Source organism: Conger conger, chromosome 15 (assembly GCF_963514075.1).
Source record: "Conger conger chromosome 15, fConCon1.1, whole genome shotgun sequence".
NCBI classification, from domain to species: Eukaryota; Metazoa; Chordata; class Actinopteri; order Anguilliformes; family Congridae; genus Conger; species Conger conger.
This window is the reverse complement of record NC_083774.1, coordinates 3,060,362-3,082,878: the sequence shown is the minus strand read 5'-3', so window position 1 is coordinate 3,082,878 and position 22,517 is coordinate 3,060,362. Positions and strand designations below refer to the sequence as shown.

The following is a 22,517-nucleotide window of genomic DNA, read 5'->3' as shown; positions in this document are numbered from 1 at the left end:
TCGTGCTACATTGCAAACAATGCATACATTTTACAGAAAAAAATTCATAGAAAGCAAGTCATCAGGGAAATCTGTATTGTGTTGATACATTTGCCTCCATTTGAAATATATAATTTAAAAGATTTTGTTTCGTGTCCGACAGTAATTGCAGCTTCACTGTTTTCAATTCAGATGTTTTGCGAAAGTACATAACGAAGACAATAAAAATGACGAACTGAACTGTCCTCTGGCTTTTGATCTTTAGAAAATATGATCGTTCATGTTGTCCATGTACGACGTCACGTAGGCCTTTGTTCTTCGGAGGTCACGTGTTGTCAGTGACGTCCGCCTAATTTCCCCCGGACTTCTGTAGTAGGGTTACCAGGGCAACGGATTTCCACCCCTCACAAACAGCGTACATGCCCAGTGTTGTGGATAGCAGCCATTCTTTATTGTTTGAAATAGTTAATCGACGAGCGAACCTCATGACACTTTGACTTATGACTTTATGACATTGTTAAATATTTATTGCAGTTGTCCATGCCCATTTAGAGTAACACTGTTCGGGGCTGATTCTCTTGAGAGCGCGCAGTCTATCAGCGGGAAATTTGTTTAACGCCAATGGTAAGTGCTCTCCTCCTCTAATCTTATAGTCTCTGTTTATCTATACCGGTAATGCATACAGCGTATTGCGCATCATTATCTGTGGAATGGGTATCTGCACAAGGCATTTTACTTATGATTGGCTAGTTGTTGGTTGAGCATACCTTTTTTTCATTTATTAAATGCATGGAACTTGCCAATGCGCTTAAGCCGTTCTTTTCCATCTGTTCGACAGTGAAAGGCATCTATTTACAAATTGCAAGCCAATGGACATTCTCCAGGAGAGCACTTTGCTTCCAGCACAAGTGAACAGCGTGAAAGCGCAGGACCCCGAATGGAAGGTTTGCAGAACCCCGGACAGAAAATACGCGGATGCTCTTTTGAGTATCAGCGAAGACACTTGCGCGAAAGACGAGGATGCGTACGAAGCAAGCTTCGAGTCGGGCTGGGAAGAAGCGGTGAGTAATGTTTCTTTTCACTACTCGTTGCTGTTCCTGTGGAAGTTTACCAAAGGGTAATTATCTTTAAGCTTTTAACCATGCATTTTTCATTATACATTTAGCAAAAATTCACTTTTCACTATTCACAATTGCAGATGAACGCATCGGCATCGAGGCTAAGTAGGGCTTCTGAATACTCGCATGTGCATCATAGAACTAGGTTATTTTAAAAACCGAATTTGTTCAAGACTACGTCATAATTTACGTCACCACGTATGACAGGTGCCATATTTCCAAGTGCGTGTGCATTTACTCAAAAGATAAATAACATGGGTATTGTGTACATTTAAAAAAAAGTGCGCACACAATACATGAGACAAGAACCACCCTCTTTATTGCCAGTGTGTGCTGAACAGATGTTCTTTGTCGTGTAATGTTATATCACATATTTAAAGTTTGTTGTGTTGGCAGGTCCAGGGCTGGGGTAGGACTCCCCCTCTTGCTTGCTTATTTCAAAGTCAGAAGAAAAGTAAGAAGAGCAGATTGGCAGAGGGCGATTACCATTGTTTTCTTTGCCTCGACGTGAAGCTGCAGAAGCAAGCTGAATCAGACCATTCAGCTCAAGCTGAATCAGACCATTCAGCTCACTCAGTCGTTGAGTCTGAAAGAAATTGCACCTCAAACAAACTGCATCTTTGGAAAGGAAGCAAATCGCCTCATTTGGGTCTGAAGAGACTCTCGAGGCACCCTGCGAATGCAGCTGCCTACCCTTCGGCTGTGGAGCATCGCAGCTTCCAGCTGGCTTTGTGCGCCGATGGAGCGTCTCCGGACGCCGGTCGTCTCGCGCTCGTGGAAACCTTTCCCGATCCGGCGGGCGCGCACGCCCTGGACAAGCGCTGTGCGGAGAGGGGCAGGGACGTGACCGCCATCATCAACAGCTTCAGCGTCCTGCCTCCTGTCAAAGCGGAAGGGGCCGGGGACCCGGGGAGCCCCACTCTAAGGAAGACGACGAGCGGCGCGGCCTTAAACCAAAGCGCAGCGCACCGCGTTTCGGAGGGCGGGGGGTCACAGGACGTGCTGGGGGCACGGGGCCAAGCAGGCGTGGAGAAAATCTGCGAACTCATAAAACAGGCCGGCGTGGAGTCCGGTGTACCCGAGGCTCGTTGCGGACCTTTTCCCCCGGACCATCACGGGCTGCCCGGCCTGCACTGGGCATCTCAGAACAGCAAACACGTGCAGGTGCGCTTCTCTGTCGGCATCCAGAACTCGAGGAACCGAGATCCCGCGCTAAACTTGGTCAGAGACCTGTTTCCGCGGACCGCGTACCGCTTGGTGAGGAACGTCAAATACGAGGACCTCGGTCGGGTGAGCAGCAAGAACAATCACGGCCACAGATTGTACATTGCACTCAAGTCCAGGAGCATATCTGAACCGAGTTCCCCACTCCCTGCTCTGTTAGGGACTAGAATGCCATTACCAACGTCTTCCCACCGTCTCCTGTGAATGCAAGCCTCCCCAAACTGTCTCCTGTGTATGCGAGCCTCTCCAAACTGTCTACTGGGGACTTGCTTATAAGTGCTGTACTGTTTTTCTTTCTATAATTAACTGTTATTTATACAGGGCAGGTTAACTGAGCACACATGCTCATTTAATGCACTCCCCTGTTAATTGCGCCCAGCTACAGTAACCTGGAAGTCTTTGGACAATTACTAAGTTTTTTGGGGTAGCCTGTAGCCCTGTGGCTAAGGTACATGACTGGGGTAGCCTGTAGCCCTGTGGCTAAGGTACATGACTGGGACCTGGAAGGTTGGTGGTGTGGGCTCACTTCGGTCTGTTCTGGTGAATCGCAGTAGTATTCAAACGACTGTGAGCGTGTCATTTAATGTACGAATAGTTTCACACCAGTATTTAGTCTTTCATAGACAAGTTGGAGTATTTAAATTGTTCATCCATAGACGTTCAAACAAATTCCATGTTTCATGAGTGCCCCTCTTGCACTCATCACAAGTATATCAGTATTCGATCAGTACTCTGACTTCAGAGATCTGAGCTGACAGTCTTGAGGTGTACTACAGTGGATTCAATGTTACAGTTCTGCAGAAGCCAGAGCATGATGTTGCTCTGAAATGTAGTCGGTCAAGCAAAACAAACAGAATTGTATTGTCAGAAAACAAACAGAACCTACCTTAGCAGATGAGCATGGCTAATGTTGAATTTCACATTTTATAGTGAACATGAAACATTTATACAAGGAGAAGGAGTATTGTATTGAGTATGTATTGTAAAAATAATTAAAGAGGCTCAGCTTAATTTTTCAGTTTTGGTCGATTTGACAACATCTGTGGTGACTGGTGGTCACAAAAGTTATTTTCGCCAAATACCAGTTCCATTCTAAATTGACTATAGATAATCCAGCCGTAGCATAATTTGGAAAAATAAGACTGGCAAGAGACAACCAACAATATCGTCTGACACGGTAATATTGATAAAAACATTAGACCGCATTTTAAAGACGCTTTTTGGATTTTCGGCGGTTGCTCTTTCACACTGCGTCTGCTTCTACGTTATTCGGTGGGATTGTCGCACCGACTTAACGAAAACGGCGCATAGAGAACCACGTTGAATCGATATTTCTGCGAAAATGCGATTGTGAAAAGGGATCAAGTATGGTATTTTTAATATGAAGAAATTAATGATTGACATTTTAAGGAACGCAAATAGCAGTGAGTGAGATCCCTTTGTAACTAAAAAGTAATTTAGAACACTAGAAACATGCACATACTTTGTCGGAGAAATGACTGGTCTTGAGCCTCCCTCGTAATGTGATGCAGAAAACGTATTAAAAAGAAAACCAAATATACTGCTCAGTGTTTGGGTTTTGTATTCACCAAGCAGTGGGTAAATGAGAAATATTGTTGTCAGTATATGGTCTTCAGCAAACTTTAAAAAAGGCAGTTGTACTGCCATAAGGGTAGGTACAATGAGAGATGTACTAAATATTAAGACATTTTAACTGCTTTCTGTAAATGTGTGTCGAGTTTTGTGCAAATAAAACGGAAAATATTATTTCTATAACCACTATTTACTGTTATCGTATTCCATTATTCAATGTAAAATTTACTTGAATTTGATTGCTCACAGTATATTGGCAATGATTTAACGTAGTATGACTGCCAAAAAAAAAGTATTGGTAGAAATGATGAAAACTGCAAAAGATTTTAAAATCTTATTTTGTGAGGCACTTGTTCTTAGTTTGTTCATGACATATAAATTGACAACAGCAAATCACTATTCATTAGCATACCAAATACAAATGTACCTGTTGAAGGTGGCAATAGAGTGAAAGAAAGCAAACCATCCTCCTTTCAAGTGTGTTTATTAAGAGCTTCTACTGCATAGCTTCCACAACTGAATGTACAACAAGGGCTGTCATGGCAAACGCATACTAAACGCTAAACATTTAGACTAAACTAAACTTAGGCTCAAGCTTACAACTTAAATTCAAAGTTTTTCTTGGCACAGACTGCATGCACGACAAGGAAAAATGCTTGCCAAATCATCTGCGAATAACGTTTTCAAGTATACGTAAATTTTTCAGTGACTTTCTAGCGTGACTGTGACTATAAGGACCAAAATTAATAAATTAAACTGATGTGGCATATTCAGAACAAGTCATTCAACATTGAATGTAGCAGAAACATATCATCACTATTATTGTGCAAACAATGAACAATCATGTGGATTTATTTTGGTTGTTAAGTAAAGATCACTCTCGCACACATCCGTAACACGATCAGCTCTACAGACCGTAATGCAATGAATGACGCAATAACATCACATTCCTGCATTACATTCTGGGAATTTAGCATGTACTCATCAATATATACAATGGTGTTCAAGCATACATTTGAACATTTCTATATAACTTGCAATAACAAATATACTATAAGCCTATCTGCCACTTTGAATCCTTTGTGGCGGTTTCATAGATCTAGATGAAGCCTACGTCTGATAAAGCATACAGCTACAAAAAACACAAACAAAACAGTCCTTGATGAAAAAGATTCAAATGACTCTGGGTCTATGAAACTGGCTCTGTATGTATGTGCAATACATAACAACATTCTGGATGCCCTCTTTAAAAAGCAGCAGTGGATTTCACATTCTAACAAAAAAATATAAATATAAAAATAAACGTAACACTTCCAATAAGGCACCTACAAAACAATCAACTCGGGGAAATCTGTAAGGTTGAAACAGTGTGACACAAAGGCGAACTAAATTTGGTCGACTGTTGCCAACTGCGGAGATTGTAAAACTGTGTTGAGTACATATCATGTTTCATTCATTTCAACACCCAGTTGAACAACACTCCTCAAAAACACTGCTAGCATTTGAAACTTGAGTTGAAGGAGCTCAACGAATGCACTGAATATAGACCCAAGCAATTGCACAAATTCAAGGGGTTTCCATCCGTCAAATGAAAACATTCAAAAACATTCTTTTTAAACCTGAATTTCACTGAAAATATATTTAAGTGATACTCATTAAAACGTGTTTTACATCACTGTGTGTCGTCAGCCTCTTCCGTCTTTCCTGATCATGAAAGTACCCTGTGCCATTGCTGTAGGAGGTACACATTAGCTCTAAAACAATCACTTCTTTGCTGTCCAAACGGGCCTTAATTCACAGGTTTCTTCTTTGCGGACGTCAAAACGTAATCCGGTTCAGACTGGCGCACACGGAGGCAATCGCGCTGCCTCCGCTCCACCCGCTGGCGGCGGAGGTAAATATTGTGATCCGTGTTTTTGAGACGACGCATTCCTCACGTTACCGAATGCAAATCACAACGCATCACTCCACAACATCCAGACATCGTGCAAGAAGCTAGTGAAATTAAAACAACCATCTTTGGAACATGCCTCTTCAAAATGGGAAAGTAATATACTGACAATTAAGTGATTCACGATTTGTTAATCACCTGAAAAACCTGCAACATGCAGTACAAAAGCTGATGAGAGACTGTAAACAGCAGCTAGCCAGTCCAAAAAAGTGTTCGGAAACTCTCAATAGGCATAAATAATCACTACACACTCACAGTGCAGCAGCCATTTCAAAGAATTCTGCACAGAACGTTTCTTTAGTACAGATAACTATAATCTGCTAAACAGTTAAGAACTATGTAAGGACAATGGAATTGCCATTGGACTGACAGTGAACTACCTTCATACAGTAAATGGGTTGTTCTGTAACAATGGCCAAATAAATTGACAAAAACTATACATAAAAAACACGAAATTAGACCATAAACAGTGGCAAATGCATATGAATATTTCAATACTCATTTGTGCCACAAAGGAATAAAACACTCTAGAGGAAATTGTCCAATTGACAAATATTTACAACACTGAACTGATAAGACACTTTTTAATGATCGGCTTTTAAATAAAAAAAAAAAAAAAAAAAAACGAATTTCTAGAGTATTTGTTTCTGTGCAAAATAAATGTATGTAAACAGGATAAAATATGAATCCTAACCAACATGCTGAGGATCTAGTCTCGTCATGAAAGCCAAAGATCTTCAACTGAATCCACGATGGCCAAATCACCGGACCGACCGGAATGAGGATAATTATACACTTTTACTTCGCGTTGTGTTATTCGCTGTAGTGCTTTGTCGTAGCTTGGCGAGAGGCGTTACCGAAAGGCCAGCTGCTGGCCCGCGGCTGACACTGGACGCCGTCTCGTCTGTGAGTCACGGCCCCAGAATGCCCTCCGGGGCGCCCGCTCAGCTGCCGGGCTTCTCCGAGTGTTGAAAGAGGGCGAAGAGCTCCTCGCACGTCTGCGTCTCCACCGAGCTGAAATGGGACTCCATGGCGTTCCAGGCCAGGTCCGCCACCAGGAAGTCATCCATGATCGTCTGGGTCTGGTTGCTGGTGAGGAACAGGTTTCCCAGACCGTCGAAGGAGCTGGTCACCGTCTGCGTCTCGGCGCTGCTGAGCTTGACGTGTCGGTCCGGAGCGCCGGGCTCCAGCGCGGCGGGGGCGGCGTCGGTCTGCGTCTCCGTGTCCGAGGACTCCGTGCTGATGGAGAAGCTCGACTGTTTCAGGAAGCTGCCGAGGGATATGTGGCCGCCGGGGTCCAGGAAGAAGTCCAGGTCGGTCTGGGTCTGGGTGTCGAACATCTCCAGGCCCAGATCGGCGGACTGCGTCCGGGCGCCGGCGTCGCTGGGCGTCGGGTTGTCGAACAGCAGGAAGTCGGTCTGCGTCTGGATGTCGAGGGACTCCAGGGGCGCGCCCGCGCACAGCTCGCTCTCCTCCGTCTGCGTCTGGCTGTGCACGGCCTCCAGGAACTCCTCGAAGTCGAAGTCGATGCCGGCGTGCTGCTCTCGGTCGGCCGAGAGGCCGGCGTCGCAGCCGGACGTGCCGTCGGACAGGGAGCCCTGGCTGTCCATGGTGCTGCCCGCCATGCTGTCCGACAGGATGTTCTCCAAGTCGCTGAAGAGCATCATGGTCTGGGTTTGGTTGTCGGCCATCGTGTTCTGGTGGAGCATTTCGGTCTGGGCACCGAAGCAGATCGCCCCGGCAGCCTTGTCGTCATAGAGACCGGAGCCACCGCCCACCATAGGCACCGCAACAAAAGGCCTCTCCTTCAAGCCCGCCGGCGCTGAAATGCTGAAGGAATCGTGTTCGAAGAGCTCCGTGCACATTATAGCTTGGTCCATCTGCCTCCGGTCGTCAGGGACGCACAGACCAGCACCGGTCTGCGTCTCCTTGGTGACGTTGTCGGAGAGGACGTACATCTGGGCGAAGGTGTCCGTCTGAGCACTGATGGTGGACGTTATTTTGGACTGCGGGGGGAAAGTTTGAGTTTCAACACTGACCGGCAGCAGCACCTGCGCGCTGACACTGATGTCCGTTTGGGCACAGGCGGAAACCGCGCCTTCGCCCACAACGCACGGCGCTTGCGCGGACGCCTTCGTGAGGTACGATATGTCTGTCTGGATGTCGGTGGAGGTGCTCTTACCGCCCCGTCCCGTCTCGCTGGCCTCCGTAAGACCCGAGGCACATTTGTCCAAATTCACCTGCACCCCTGTGCTGACCGGATTCGGGCCCAGCGGGTCCGGAAAGCCGAGGGTCTTCGTGTCGAGCAGCGGCATCACGGTCCCCACCGGCTGCGGCACGAACTGAACGGCGCTCATGAAGGAGCCCTGGCCGTCCACCGCCAGCAGCACGGACCTCAGCGCGCTGCTCTCCGTCGAGGAGAGGAGCACAGGCAGGTGTGCGAACTGCATCACCGGGACGTTCACCACGGCGACCTTCGGCTTGGGCAGAAGAGGCTTCTGGGGGTTTTTAGTCGGGCTGTGGGTCTGGCAGCCAGCCTCCGAGCGGCTGGCTTCATTGGCGGAGACGCACTCTTTAGAGATCTCCCTCTCCTTCTTCAGAACCTGAAAGATCTGCCCGTTGGGCCTGAGCTTGGTGGCGCTACTTAGCAATCCCTCCATCTTTCTTTTCTTGCCAGGTGGATATCTGTAATGTAGTGGAAGAGGGGGGGAGAAAAATAGCATCATCATTTGATAATGGAGGCAATGGAGAACAAGGCAGAATGTGTGCATAACCATGGCTTCTCATTCATCCATTCACACACCAACAGTGATTGGCTGCCATGCAAAGCACCAACTAGCTTGTTGGGAGCAATTGGGAGTTAGATGTCTTGCTCAGGGACACTTTGACACACCCAGGGCAGGATCGAAACGGCATCCCTCCTCCCTGCACTCACTATCCACAGTCCTTGGGATCATGGTATACAGTGAGTTACCTGCGCCACGCAGCTGGGCCTACCTGCCCAACGCAGCTGGGCCTACCTGCCCAACGCAGCTGGGCCTACCTGCACCACACAGCCCAGCCTACCTGCACCACACAGCCTGGCCTACCTGCACCACGCAGCTGGGCCTACCTGCGCCACACAGCCTGGCCTACCTGCCCCACACAGCCGGGCCTACCTGCACCACACAGCCTGGCCTACCTACACCACACAGCTGGGCCTACCTGCACCACACAGCCTGGCCTACCTACACCACACAGCTGGGCCTACCTGCACCACACAGCCTGGCCTACCTACACCACACAGCCTGGCCTACCTGCACCACACAGCCTGGCCTACCTGCACCACACAGCCTGGCCTACCTGCACCACACAGCTTGGCCTACCTGCACCACACAGCCTGGCCTACCTGCACCACACAGCTGGGCCTACCTGCGCCACACAGCTGGGCCTACCTGCGCCACACAGCTGGGCCTACCTACGCCACACAGCCTGGCCTACCTGCACCACACAGCTGGGCCTACCTGCGCCACACAGCTGGGCCTACCTGCACCACACAGCTGGGCCTACCTGCACCACACAGCCTGGCCTACCTGCACCACACAGCTGGGCCTACCTGCACCACACAGCCTGGCCTACCTGCACCACACAGCCGGGCCTACCTGCACCACACAGCGGGGCCTACCTGCGCCACGCAGCCTGGCCTACCTGCACCACGCAGCCGGGCCTACCTGCACCACACAGCGGGGCCTACCTGCGCCACGCAGCCGGGCCTACCTGCACCACGCAGCCTGGCCTACCTGCACCATGCAGCCTGGCCTACCTGCACCACACAGCTGGGCCTACCTGCACCACACAGCTGGGCCTACCTGCCCAACACAGCCTGGCCTACCTGCCCCACACAGCTGGGCCTACCTGCCCCACACAGCCTGGCCTACCTGCCCCACACAGCTGGGCCTACCTGCCCCACACAGCCGGGCCACGCAGGCGGGCGTACCTGTGCTCGGTGGGCACCTCGTGGCCGGTCCTGTAGATGTGCGAGAGCAGGGCGGCTCTGCTGGCATAGGGGCAGCCGCACGTGCAGCAGTAGGTCTTCCCACAGTCCTCGGTGTGCCTCTTCAGGTCCCACTCCGTGCTGTAGCAGCTGCCGCACTTCTCACACCGGTGCTTCTTCTCGGCGTGCATTTTCATAAAGTGCTTTTGGAGAGATACAGGACATGGACAATCACATAACATTACATTACATTACGCGAATGGCACTTGGCAGATCTCCAGAGCAACATACGGTTGATTAGACTAAGCAGGAGACAATCCTCCCCGGGAGCAATGCAGGGTTAAGGGCCTTGCTCAAGGGCCCAACGGCTGTGCGGATCTTATCGTAGCTACACCGGGGACAGAACCACCGACCTTGTGGGTCCCAGTCATGTACCTTAACCACTACGCTACAATGCAAGGCTGTCAAAAAATGTGGTTAAAATTCCAATTGCCACAGCCAATGGCGTTTCAATGTCAGCACGTTCACAGAGAAGTGGTGGGATAAACAGTGTTGTGGTTTGAGGGTGTTTGTTGCTGCAATTCCTCTCTTGACCAAAATTACCTATTGTACCTTTAAATAACAAAACTCTGTAGATAGAATCACACAGTCATGAGCAGGCTTTAAACAATGCTCGAGTTTAGTACCAATCTTTCAGATCACATAAAGGGTCATTCTGATTCTGCTTTTCAAGCCAACGGGAAAATAGTTTTTTTCACATCAGGATAAAAAGAGGTTTTGCTGCTAGAATAGGTTTTTACACGGGATCATGAGGCAGTAATACCTGTTTGACCAGGGAAAACTGGGAGAAAGGTCTGTTTGGTCCTCTAGGACAGCCATCTATTGGACAACAGTAAAGTTTGGGTAGCCCCTTCATGTCCTTCCTGATGGTGGGGTTGACAATCCCATCCTGAAACAACCAGAAAAACACAAAGACATGGGTGAGGCACATTCATGTTAAAATGGTACACAGAGGAACAGCACATGCATGTAATGGGGCAGCGTAAAGCCGAGTGGCTAAGGTACATGACTGGATCAGGACCAGGAAGGTTGGTGGTCCAAGCCCCGGTGGAGCCCCGGTAAAATCTGCACAGCTGTTGGGCCCTTGAGCAAGGCCCTTAGCCCTGCATTAACCCCAACCCAGGCTGTGGCTGCCCACTGCTCCTAAGTTACTAGGATAGGTCAGATGCAGAGGACAGATTACCCCATGGGACTCAGTAAAGTATAGCTTCTTCTTGATAGTTAAATGGAACCAATGTCACCGAGTAACAAGGCAATTGAATCACGGGATGATTTTGATGGCAGGTTGAAAGAGCCAGGGTTGGGAATTTAGCCAGGACACCGGGAAGAGTGTCATGGGACCTCTAATGACCCCATGGACCTCGGTTTAATGTCTCAACAGCGATCTTGCATTCCTCTTACGCTAGAAAACTACAACAAAAATGTCCTGCTCGAAACAATGGAGTATCATCTTCATTCCTCGCAGCAACAAACAGAACGCAGTCATGACATACGACACAATGGAACCTGACAATCTGCCCTTTAAATCCTGGAACAACTGACAAGACAAGTGAGACAAAGTTGCTATGGTAACAAGCACAGGTAATCGCCACAAGCTCAAAGGTGTAATAAAGAAATTGGCACAAAAGTGCAACGTGCATATCCTGTAGTGTTTATCGTTCATCTTCTGGTTGTACTGAAGACAACAACATCTGAGCTGTTCCGTCTGTCAACAGCACCTTTTAAAATACAGAGTGCATTCACAATCACATACTATATTTACCATGGGAGTGAATAAACAGTCAGATACGCCATGGTTTTGACATAAGTGCTATTTTTAACCACTTATGATGGGTTTGTGAACATTGGTCGAAGGGCATAATGATATGTGTTGTTAATGGGACAAAAGTCTAGGTAAGGTAAATGCTTATTAAATTCGGAAATCATCTCCAAATTTAAACCTGAATAAAGAGCAAATTGAAAGACGTGGAAAATGAATTGAACATTGATTAGCAGCAAATGTGCAAAAACAAAATCACAGTGTGTATACGGGCAATTCAACAGTAATATCAATCTAAGCATGATGAAAAAAAAAAAAAAAACTTTACAAACTTCCCAATTAAACTTAGGCTTTCACATTTATCCTTAGGGTGTATATTTCGGATTATCGACTTGGTCATTGTATTAATGATGTTATTGCCATTACAGTGCGGAATGCATTGTCACAAAGTCAACTCCATTTAATAGCTTTTTGAAAGAGCTGACTGGACTAGTTTTTCACTCACATCTGCCCCCCTGTGTAATTTCTATGAAATTGAGAAGTAAATAATTCAAAATGAATGTAAGAGGGTTAAGTACTAATTGATCATTCTAGAATCTTGTAAAGACGAGAGGCGGACTGCAACCGCTAATGTCCGTCACGTTTGTGAGGAAATGTTTCTGAGAACATGGGTTTTAAATAAGCGCTTATTAAAAATGTACAGCCTATGCAAAGCCACCTTTCACGGAGGTGATATCTTATAGATTATTGCGTTGTGTTGCTTTTTCTAATCATCAGTATATTTTTGAACACCAAGGACGTGACAGGCATCTTCATAAAAGAAGAAGACGTTAAAGAACGTGTGTTTATTGCGTCCCAGTGTTTCAGTCCTTTTGCGTAAACTACCGCGACACTTTAGACCATTTAATTTCCGCATTTCCATTGGGTGTAATGATATCAAGCTTGCTAAAGTACCTACTACTGCCACTGCGTCGACACAGCTAGTGTAGGCTACTGTAATATAGAAGCCGAAATTTGTAATTACATAATGCGTTGTTCTTTTCAATTCTTAATATCGTCGTTCTCCCCGATTGTTTGTTTCATCCACATACCGGAGTTTATTAACTTTTTAAATATATATTCGTGGCTTTACGCGAATAGAATACAATTAAAAAACAACGCCTTTTTTTCAGACGGATTTTGTTTGTCATTTTATGTCCAAATGTCATATCCATCACGCTGGAATTTCCCATACAATCTGTAGGGGCAGCCAGTGGCCTATTGGCTAACCCAAATTTCTTAGAAATTGTGGTTCAAGCCCCAGTGTAGCCACAATAACATCAGTGCCGCTTTTGGGCCCGCGAGCACCCACATTGCTCCAGGGGGGATTGTCCACGGCCTCGTCTTATAAACTGGAAGTCGCTTTGGATAAAAGCGTCACCTAAATAACAAATCATATTATGTTACAATGTCACTTCATATTGAAAGTTGTTTTTTTTTGTCAAAACATTCTTGACTTTAAGTGGGACGGGAAGGCACAGAATCGACAATTAACAAACCAAGAGGGCCGATTCAGGAAAACCACCATTAAGCCAGCAGCTGTCGAGATTACAAAGAAATCAGAGGCCATTCATGCGTGATACAAGTCTCCGGGAGACCAATACCCGGTTCTGGAAAATGTGGGAAGGTGGCATCCTTCCCTGCCAACCCAGCGGCTTTGCTTGGCCAGCGAAACACTCAATGGATAAAAACCAGAGGGAGGGGGTGTCTGTGAGCGGTCAGAAACTGCAGAACAGCAGCTACGCAGCTGCGGACACAGAGACGCGCACCGTGACAAGCTGAAATCCTACCCCATTCTCTGCCAATTAATAATGCATTAACGCGGTGGGGAAGGACAAACCGGGGCTCCATTTTGCTGAGCTGTACAGTGCTACTATCCCGGCTGTCACGTTTACAGTTGGGCTTGACATTCTTAGCAACCTTCATTTTGGCTCCAGCATTTGCGTTCTGAACTGACTGAGGCCGTCTTTCTGCACATTTGCTGAACAATATATTTCCCTCACCTACCATCAAGTTGTTGTTTTTTCTCAAACTGGAACAATGTCAATTCATGGACGAGGCTGGAACGTCACCAATTTTATTATTATTTTTATTGGTCAACAAGAATATTCTATAGGCATTTATAGCGACGAAAGGAAACTGTTTCAACAAATGACTGCATTCAAATTACTGTAAGATTACTGTCAAATTACAGTAGCCTACCACAGTCCTCCAACAGTGAGAAGGCAATGATGTTTCCTATTCATGATGTTGTAACAACCGCAAGCCTTGGCAACATTTAGTAACGGGAAATATCTCCTAAACGGCGATAGAATATTTAAATGAAATGAAGACAACACAGTTCCATGATATGTCCAACTTCCTCTACGACTGTCGGCAATAGTTCACTAAATCGGTCCATATAACCGAGGAGAACGCACCCCATGAAATATCAACTAAAAGACAAGTTTTGCATAAATCCATGTTAATAGCACAATAAGCCACACGTCTTTTAAAATAAGTGGAATGACTAGCTGGTGAGAATTCATCAAGACTGACAACATGTATAAGCCTCCATTGTTTATCATGACGTGACACACAGAAACAAATTCAATCAAACTTAAATGCAGTACTAGCCTAAAACAGCTGTCCGAATTATTCCCAGTTTACAATGCATCTACAGATCTGCTAAACAAGCGATTATGTTCGCATTGCGGATATTTAAAATCGCAATTACTCTAGAAATAACCACAACTAAAACGTTCTTCTTTTACAAAACTGACATAAATATAAGTGCCAATTTTGGAGCTAATTAGCATGGGTTACAATGCCAAGATGAAGTGAACGGACTACCGACGCTGCTACTTTTGAACCCAACTTACTATGGCAGGTACAGTAGAAAATAATTTTAATATACCCTAGCTAAACTACCGCCTGGCAATGTGATTTTTTCTAAGTGTTTGCTAGGAATACGATAGCAAGCTAGCTAACTCGCTAGCTGCCTCGCTAGCTACGCTCCAACTTGAAATGATTTGTCTTGCTAACAACAGACCAACCAGGATTTGTGACCGTTTTACTCAATTTTGTACATTTGCGTGATGATACAGTGAACAATGTGTACGCTTACTATTTTACAGGATGTGATCAAAGTAACATGCTGAATCAGGCTAACTAGCTAACAAGAAAAACGTCAATCAGTTCAGCGATTTGCATTTGTTCAACAGTAGAAACAGCAGTGACACGAATGGCCAGATGTTACGTAAGCAATACTATAGCTGGCTAACTTGTTTGCCAACAATACTCCAACAGTAAGACCAATGCATGTTGCATAATAGAAGATTTTTCGGATTGCTTAGGTACCTTGACCCTGTGTGACTTGACGAGGTGCATGTTCAGAGCAGGAGTATTCGGGAGAATCTTCCCACATCCCTCAACGGTGCAGAGGATATTGGTCCGCACTTCTTTGGTGAGATCTGTAATGGAGGGTTTTATAATTTCCCGGAACTGTGAAGCCGGGTCCTCGTTGTCTTTCTGATTGATACATACATTGCAGTTGTTGTGTTTGGGGTGTGCTCTTCTACTCTCTGTAGTAGAGGCAGCCATGTTTCCGTTGCCGGGAGAGTCGGTCCTACAACTGAAAAGTACCCTACGCAGCGCACGAAACAGATAAAAGACTCCGCCTACTTCCAAGGAACCGTCCATTGAGACTGACCAGAATCAAAACACCGGCGATTATCTGCTATTTTCGAACTAATAATACAATCATACCGAAATAAAGAGGCGTAATTAGTGTTCAGTATCGAGCATCCATTTGGATCGTTATATTTCACTCAGGAAAGTAACGTCAATGTTTAAATATCAGAGGTCAATGTTTTGTTTTCAGTATTTTTGCCCGAAAGAGAAGCATGAGAAGATATTTATTGCGGTGTAGGCTAATAGTTACAATAGATGTTGTATGTTTAAAGCATCCTTTCACTCGGTTTCTGGAAATACCTTGTTACACACAAAATAGTTTCAAAGCAAATGCAAAATGTTTACAAATATAACGAAGACAATGTAGCCAATATAAAGGAAGGCAATATTTAGTTGATACCCAGAGAAAATGATAAGATCTTTATTTCTACATGATGTTAATTATTTTATCAAATGGCTGTGTTGCCTATTGTTGTAGTAATATTTTGTGCTCATAATTCATGATCGCATTTGTGGCTCGGTGAACTGTGACACATTGTAGTAACGAATTTATTTATTTTTCCAAACCCTCTAAAAGCACATTGAAGAATATAACTATTGTGTCATTTATTTTATGACAACTATTAGGCAAAATAATCAAGGGATTTCTTAAGCAAGGGTTACCGATTCCAATATAGCCAGTAAACGCGACTTTTAAAGGCCAACCTTGCTTTTTTTCCCATGTTGTGCACATATTTGGCACCCGGCGCTGCTACTGACCTTTTGGGCTGGTCCAGTAGATGACACATCCCATACGTGGCCCTCCATTATCAACGTAGTGGAGTATTTATTAAGGGCGGAACAAGGTGAAATGAAATTATTTCTTCATTATTTGTTTTTATTTGGTCTGGACCTTACATTAGAATCGCTTGGTCTTATCCAGAGCAACATATACCCTACAAACTGCCATTATGTTTTCAGACAGTTTGTTGTGGAGAACCAGTCCGAGGTCCCTAGCAGCTGAAGACGGTCAACTCCTCAGTGAGGGAAAGGCCAAGCAGGGGGCGGACTGGGCTGGGAAGAACAACAGCTCAGTTTTAGCCGGGTTGAGCTTTGGGCGACGGTTGATCAAGTGATGCGCTTCATGTGGAAAACGATATAAGGCTGACTTGATGGGTGGGTGGGTGAGTGATAATGAGCAAACACATTCGACAGAATACTGAAGCGCTTTTTTAGTTACATTTCACGCACGTGTATCGAGTCCTGAAACTGAAACGCGTTGTTGATTCACGCCTTGACTCATCCAGTGCCCTTTTCAGTTGCATTTCTATTTTTTCCCTACGTGCAGCTGGACACAAATTTATCCCATGAGTTCTGACAATGCAATGTGATGAGGTTATAGTATCCCTGAGTAAACATACCGAAATATAACCGCTGCCATGCCACTGTACATGCAGTCAATCTGTTGGATGATTTAGAGGCATGCTCTTTTGCTTCCAGAATAAATAATGAGGTAATGCCTTATCTCTAGTGTGGCAGACATGGTTCCACATTTACTCAATAACAACTGGAATGAGCCGGTCACATTAACATCGCTTTAACAGTGCTCCACAGAATGTGCTGTGGCATTCATATTGTAAATACAGGTATCATTAACGTGTAGTATCCAGTCTTGCCACCAGATGGCAGGCTACTTGTGTAACTGAAAGTAAACGGTAAAAAAAATAACAATTTGTTTCTTCTTAAATAACAATTTTGTTCAGGCGTGATTTATTTCCCCAGATTTATTCACCGAACAAATTACATTTTGATATATATTTTACCTACAGCTGTTCATACGTAGGTTGCACTGTTGAGCTAAATGTAATTTAATGTAATCTAATTATATCCTGAGGTAATGCAAATGTACTGATGTAACATTACGTACAGTCGAGTCTGATTTCGCACATGCCCAGCCCTTAATTGTGTTTAGTAGTTTTGTAATGGCGAATAACTCTGTTGGTTTGCATTCTGGGGTGAATTTTCCGGACATAGTTTGGTACTTAGAAGACACGATCAATATCAATTTACCTTCTGATACTGAATGATGAACTCTGTTAAAACATTTCTGTCCTGCAATGAGGACTCAAGATGGCAATCTCCCTGCCCAAGGAGCTCCAGAACTCATCTAATGATTCGAAGAGCCAGCAATTATAATATCCATATGTCACAATCTTCTCACATACCAGATGTCAACCCGTTTATGTTCTGAAACGGCACCAGAGACAGTGTTGTCTGCTTTCAGTAAGAGCGAGCATTTTATCTTGAACAAAAGTCATCCTTTCCATTAAAATACCATTTACATTTACATTCTTGTCATTTAGCAGACGCTTTTAATCCAAAGCGATTTACAAGTGCATGTAAATCGCTTTACCATGTGACCCATCTATGAATCTTATGAAAAAAAATGTAATCACATCTTTTTCAGACTGTTACACTGTTAATTCCGAAGTGGCTTGAAAACACGGTGCTCATTTAGGCTGCAGGCCTCATTAACGGCTCGAGGGCCAGTACGGAGACGTGTATTCATTCGTTTTATAAAGCCTCAGACGTGGAGATGAGACGCTGAATCACCGTTACGAGCCGTCCGCTGTCGGGCCTCCGCCCCGCCGTTCCCGGCAGTGACACACAGGGGACTGTTGTCCTGGAAATGAGGCTGGCGGAGGAAAGGCGTGCCACAGGCTGGGGCTCGCGATCACCGCGCTCGAGGCCAGCCAGATTAAGAGCGCGGGCGCCTCGGGCTGCTAGGCTCGGCGATGGGAGAAGCCTGCAGGAGACCTGACATAAATCGATAATGTGAGAGTCAACCCTCGGGAATTTATGAGTGCCTTTCCCTGACCAAGGTTTCGCTGCTCTTCCACCAAGCATAGATGTGTACCCCTCCTCACATACTCAAGAAATGTTATTTATGTTTGTGAGAATAAGACTGAGAGGTTATCAGTGTTTCTGAAATGCCTGGAAAATCGTCCCAAGCCCCTGCCAAGATATCAGATATGGACCAACAGATTAAACTTTAAGAATGTTATTTATGATTAAATACAATTGGTTTTGTTAACATTACTTTTTATTTGTAATATACAAGAATAAAACAATATAAAATACTGTGGTAATATGTGATTCAATAAGACTTTCCTGCCAAAAAATATTTTAGCATTGTTTTAATTTAATAGTTTATGTCATTATTAAATTAATTAATGGAAGTAGTCAATGACAATTAGAAACCATTTTGGGACTTTCAACCTGAGCCAAGAATACCTAAACCTAGTTTTCTTGTTTTATGGCAAGCTGATCATAAGTATTTCTCTCCACAAGTCCTTGTTCTGTTTGTTTTGAGTGACGCGTGACACAGAAATAACAAATAGGTAATGTGATTTTTCATATTTGAAAAATATTGCTTTTCTGCAAGGCAGTGGCTGCCATTAATATTGAACTACCAACTCCGAGTCAAACTACTGGATGCCGTCTAGATGAGAAATGTAATCACAAAAATAATTCATTGCTAGCTACTGGATTGATAAAAATCGATTAGAAAGTACAGAGTGTACTTTCAGAGAGTCTCATTAAGCAAGGGATTAGATTTAATGATGAGGTACACATCCCCAGTAGAAGGAGAGCAGACCTGTTGGATCATGCACCGTGACTGAACCCAAGTGAAATTCCCACACACGAAGTAGTGTACAAACAGGACACAAGTAAGCCAAGGTGTAGACCAATCGGAGCATTTAGTGCACAAAATCAGAACTTTAACTACGTACTTTATTGAAAGCAACTTGCTTACAACAAATAAATACTGTATCTTTCCCTCACATATGGAAAATACAACTTCTAAGGCACCCATACATGTATTCATCTAAATGAAGTAACGCATAACAAACATAGGCTACTGTTTAAAATGTCTCAGCTGTTCCTTGTGTCAAGAAAATACAGAGATAGGACTTTTCATGTACACACACGCACGCACACAAGTTCAGGTAATCAAGGGCACCTCTGTTCTTGACACATTAGAAAAAATATTTACTGAATCTATATATACCTTCTCTTCAAATATGTATTACAGAATACGTTATTTATACTTTGCAAATTGAACATAATAGGACCCAGCAGAAGCCACTTGCTGGAAGAGTAGAATGAGCTTTGTACATTTTGTACAGTGGCAGCACTTACCAAGTTATTATTTATTCTCATTGTTTTCATTTAAATTTACCTCCACAGGAAGCCCTCAGCTGCATTATAACTGTTGGGTAACAGGAAGAACTGATTTATGAGAAAGATTTCAGTGCCAATTTAATGTTTAATACATAAAGGGATGAGCACTGCATTAAAGATATAATGGGTTATAAAGAAAACAATATTACCCTCAAATGTACTTTTTGTTTGCTTCACCATGAATGTAGATATTCAACTGAGGGGGAAAAAAAGCATACAAAACAAAATAAAAACAAAAAAAAGAATTGTGAATCTATTCAAACTAGGGGAGGGTGAGAATCAGCCTTACGAGTGCATGGACACAGTCTAGCGTAACTGTTGTATTCAACTGCCTTCCACTGAACGTAGAACTGGTCTGCAAATTCAGAAGAAATTGTTGCATAAACTGTTAATATTGTACATAAAACCATCAACCATTTACCAGCCAATCTTCAGGCCAAATACAGATCACTGGTACCCACAAAAAATAATACTAAATTAATTACTTCATGCTCATTAATTTCCTAGAAGATACAAGCATAATGTGCAAAAAACACAGAGATCATTTTTAAGACACTTTAGGGTCTTTTCAATGCTCTTACTTTGTAGGTTGTTGTGCTGATTAAATTAATTCAAGAACAAATTGCAATGTAAGAGGATTGAACAACCCTCACTGGTTGATAGAATAGTGCTGAAATGTTTGCATATACAACTGTCCACTGAAATTAGAAGCTTTGTTGATGAACATACATAGACCTCCGAAGTGAAATAAGTCCTCATGAAAAAATATTATATACAGGAAGCATCCCCTTCAGCATTCAATATAATGTGATCAGACTGAATATATGTTCAAATATGTTCATTCTGCCTGAATATACGTTGATATATGTTCATTCTGCATTTTGGCTAAGAGCCAGAATTGGACTATAAAATAATGCAAGCAAATGGAATAAAAAAATTAAGTAATTAATTAAACAAACCATTTCCAGTACAAGTGCATTTCCTGAATTCTCGGGATAATAAAATCTCTGCATTAGCATATATCCATAAACATGGACTGCCTTCCCCAAGCTATACCAAGAACAGCTGAACATTAGTCTTGAATAAAATACAAAAATAAATGAATTAGACAATAATATCAACATCGTTTCCCTTCGCAATACAAAAGCAATACCCTGAACACAGTTTAAATCGATATCACATTTGTCAAAAACAAAAAGTCCGTGCATGCACTTCACTTTCCATTTCCTCTAGGTTATACTTTTAAAAATATGGTTACAAATCTATAGCATAGTAAATTATTGTATAAAACAATATATATCACCATGTATATAAACATTTAGTTGCTGAGTCTGTTACTACATGCAATGTAACATTATATCCACCTCTGGTTCACAAATACAAAAGGACAAGCAGCAAAGTAACAAAAAGAGCAGTGAATGGAGTATTTTGGAGGAAAATAAGTTCCAAAAATTTGTCATGAAATTCATACCATAAATTATTAAAATTATGTCTGCCACTCAATATTGTTCATATTTACATGTACCATACAGAAAGAAAGATCCACTTCCAGAATATTTACCAATTATTTATCTTCCTGAACGAAAACCAATGAGCCAATTACATATTCACAAATCAACAATATTAAGTGGAAATAACAGAGAAGGAACGAGAGAATGGCACTTCACGAATAGGGACTAAAGATTCTGCAACAGCCCCTCAAATTCTAGCAATTAGGGAGGAAAGAAATGTCTTCGAAGAAAACGAGCATTAACATCTGCAGACAAACATACGGTATCTTACACTGAATAGCATTGCTTCATAATCTCCTGTACAGGACGAGACCTATTTCTTTGTATATTGTACAGGTTTGTCTAAACTAAATAAATATATAAATATATATCGTTTTTACATTGCACACAAATATCTTAGTTGCTGGTTGGAAAGGTTAAAAATAATTCATTAGTTTCCATACAAAAAATGAAATAAAAATCATGTGGCTACCAGATACGTAATTGTTTTGGATTTGGATTCAAATATTTTTCTGGGCTCGACTGAACTTGCCTGGTGCAATCCAAGAGGACCATAACGCAGGATTTGCACTTTGTGAGAGTATTTAACCACTGCCAATACACCAGGCAAGCTCCCCTGGTGTAAAATCCAGCTATGACCAGCTTGAAATGACCAGCTACCAGCTGTGTCAAACCATGTTGATTATGGAGCTGGTCTGAACCGGTCAACCAGCTACCAGCATTTTCAAAACCTAGCTTAAGCTGTTTTTTTTTCTGCAAGGTCTGTCACGCCTAGGGAAGTATTTGAATCCAAAGCAATTACTTATTTGACCCAGGTATGTTCTCAAGCTGCCATTTTAAACAACAGCTTCATCAGTGTAGAAAGTAATTTTGTGGTCAATTAAATTTGCCTTTGTTCTGCCAATGTGTATCTTTTTCACGACATACGGGCAGTTTGGTTAAAATGAGCAACAATCTCTAATTCTCAGGAAATCCTCAGCTGTAGCCCTGTTTACAACATGAGGCTGACTCATTTCCGCATCAAACAAGTTCCAGAATTCCTAAATCACGAGTGACAGTGGAACAAACTGTTCCAGAATTCCCGAATCAAGGGTGACTGTAGAACAGCATGATTACATTACATTAAATTTTCCTTTAAAGGGTTTGTGAATATAATGCCATCCAAAGAAGTCTGTTTTTGGTGGTTGGGGGGAGGGGGGGGGGTTACTCTTTCAACGAAAATTAATAAAAAATGTAAACAATAAAATATAAAATACCAGTAGGTCGCATCTTGAAGTACAGACCCTGATTTTGACTAGCTGCATCTGAGACCACCAATACATTCAGATAACTGCGCCTGCCGCAGGGAGCCATTATGGAGTTCTGTTCTCAATGTGGACAGTTACCGTGAAGATGGGCAACAATAAACAAGTAA

The 22,517-nt window shown here is 43.6% G+C and overlaps 1 protein-coding gene across 1 annotated transcript; it reads right to left on the bottom strand.

Moving 5' to 3' along the window:
- Positions 1 to 4,381: 4,381 nt before the first annotated feature.
- Positions 4,382 to 15,295, bottom strand: atmin (ATM interactor). Its single transcript, XM_061222084.1, has 4 exons — positions 15,036 to 15,295; positions 10,662 to 10,787; positions 9,842 to 10,041; positions 4,382 to 8,550 (listed from the first exon to the last, which is right to left on the bottom strand). The coding sequence occupies exons 1-4, from the start codon at positions 15,276 to 15,278 to the stop codon at positions 6,810 to 6,812; spliced, it is 2,310 nt and encodes a 769-aa protein (XP_061078068.1). The 5' UTR covers positions 15,279 to 15,295; the 3' UTR covers positions 4,382 to 6,809.
- Between the last annotated feature and the right edge of the window lie 7,222 nt (positions 15,296 to 22,517).

Bases quoted from the DNA above. Each gene is read 5' to 3' on its own strand.
- atmin (XM_061222084.1), bottom strand. From the start codon at position 15,278: ATGGCTGCCTCTACTACAGAGAGTAGAAGAGCACACCCCAAACACAAC. The intron at 10,788-15,035 runs GTACCTAAGCAA...TGGTTGTTTCAG, and splicing joins TCAAGTCACACAGGGTCAAG to GATGGGATTGTCAACCCCAC. The intron at 8,551-9,841 runs GTACGCCCGCCT...ACTACATTACAG, and splicing joins GAGGTGCCCACCGAGCACAG to ATATCCACCTGGCAAGAAAA.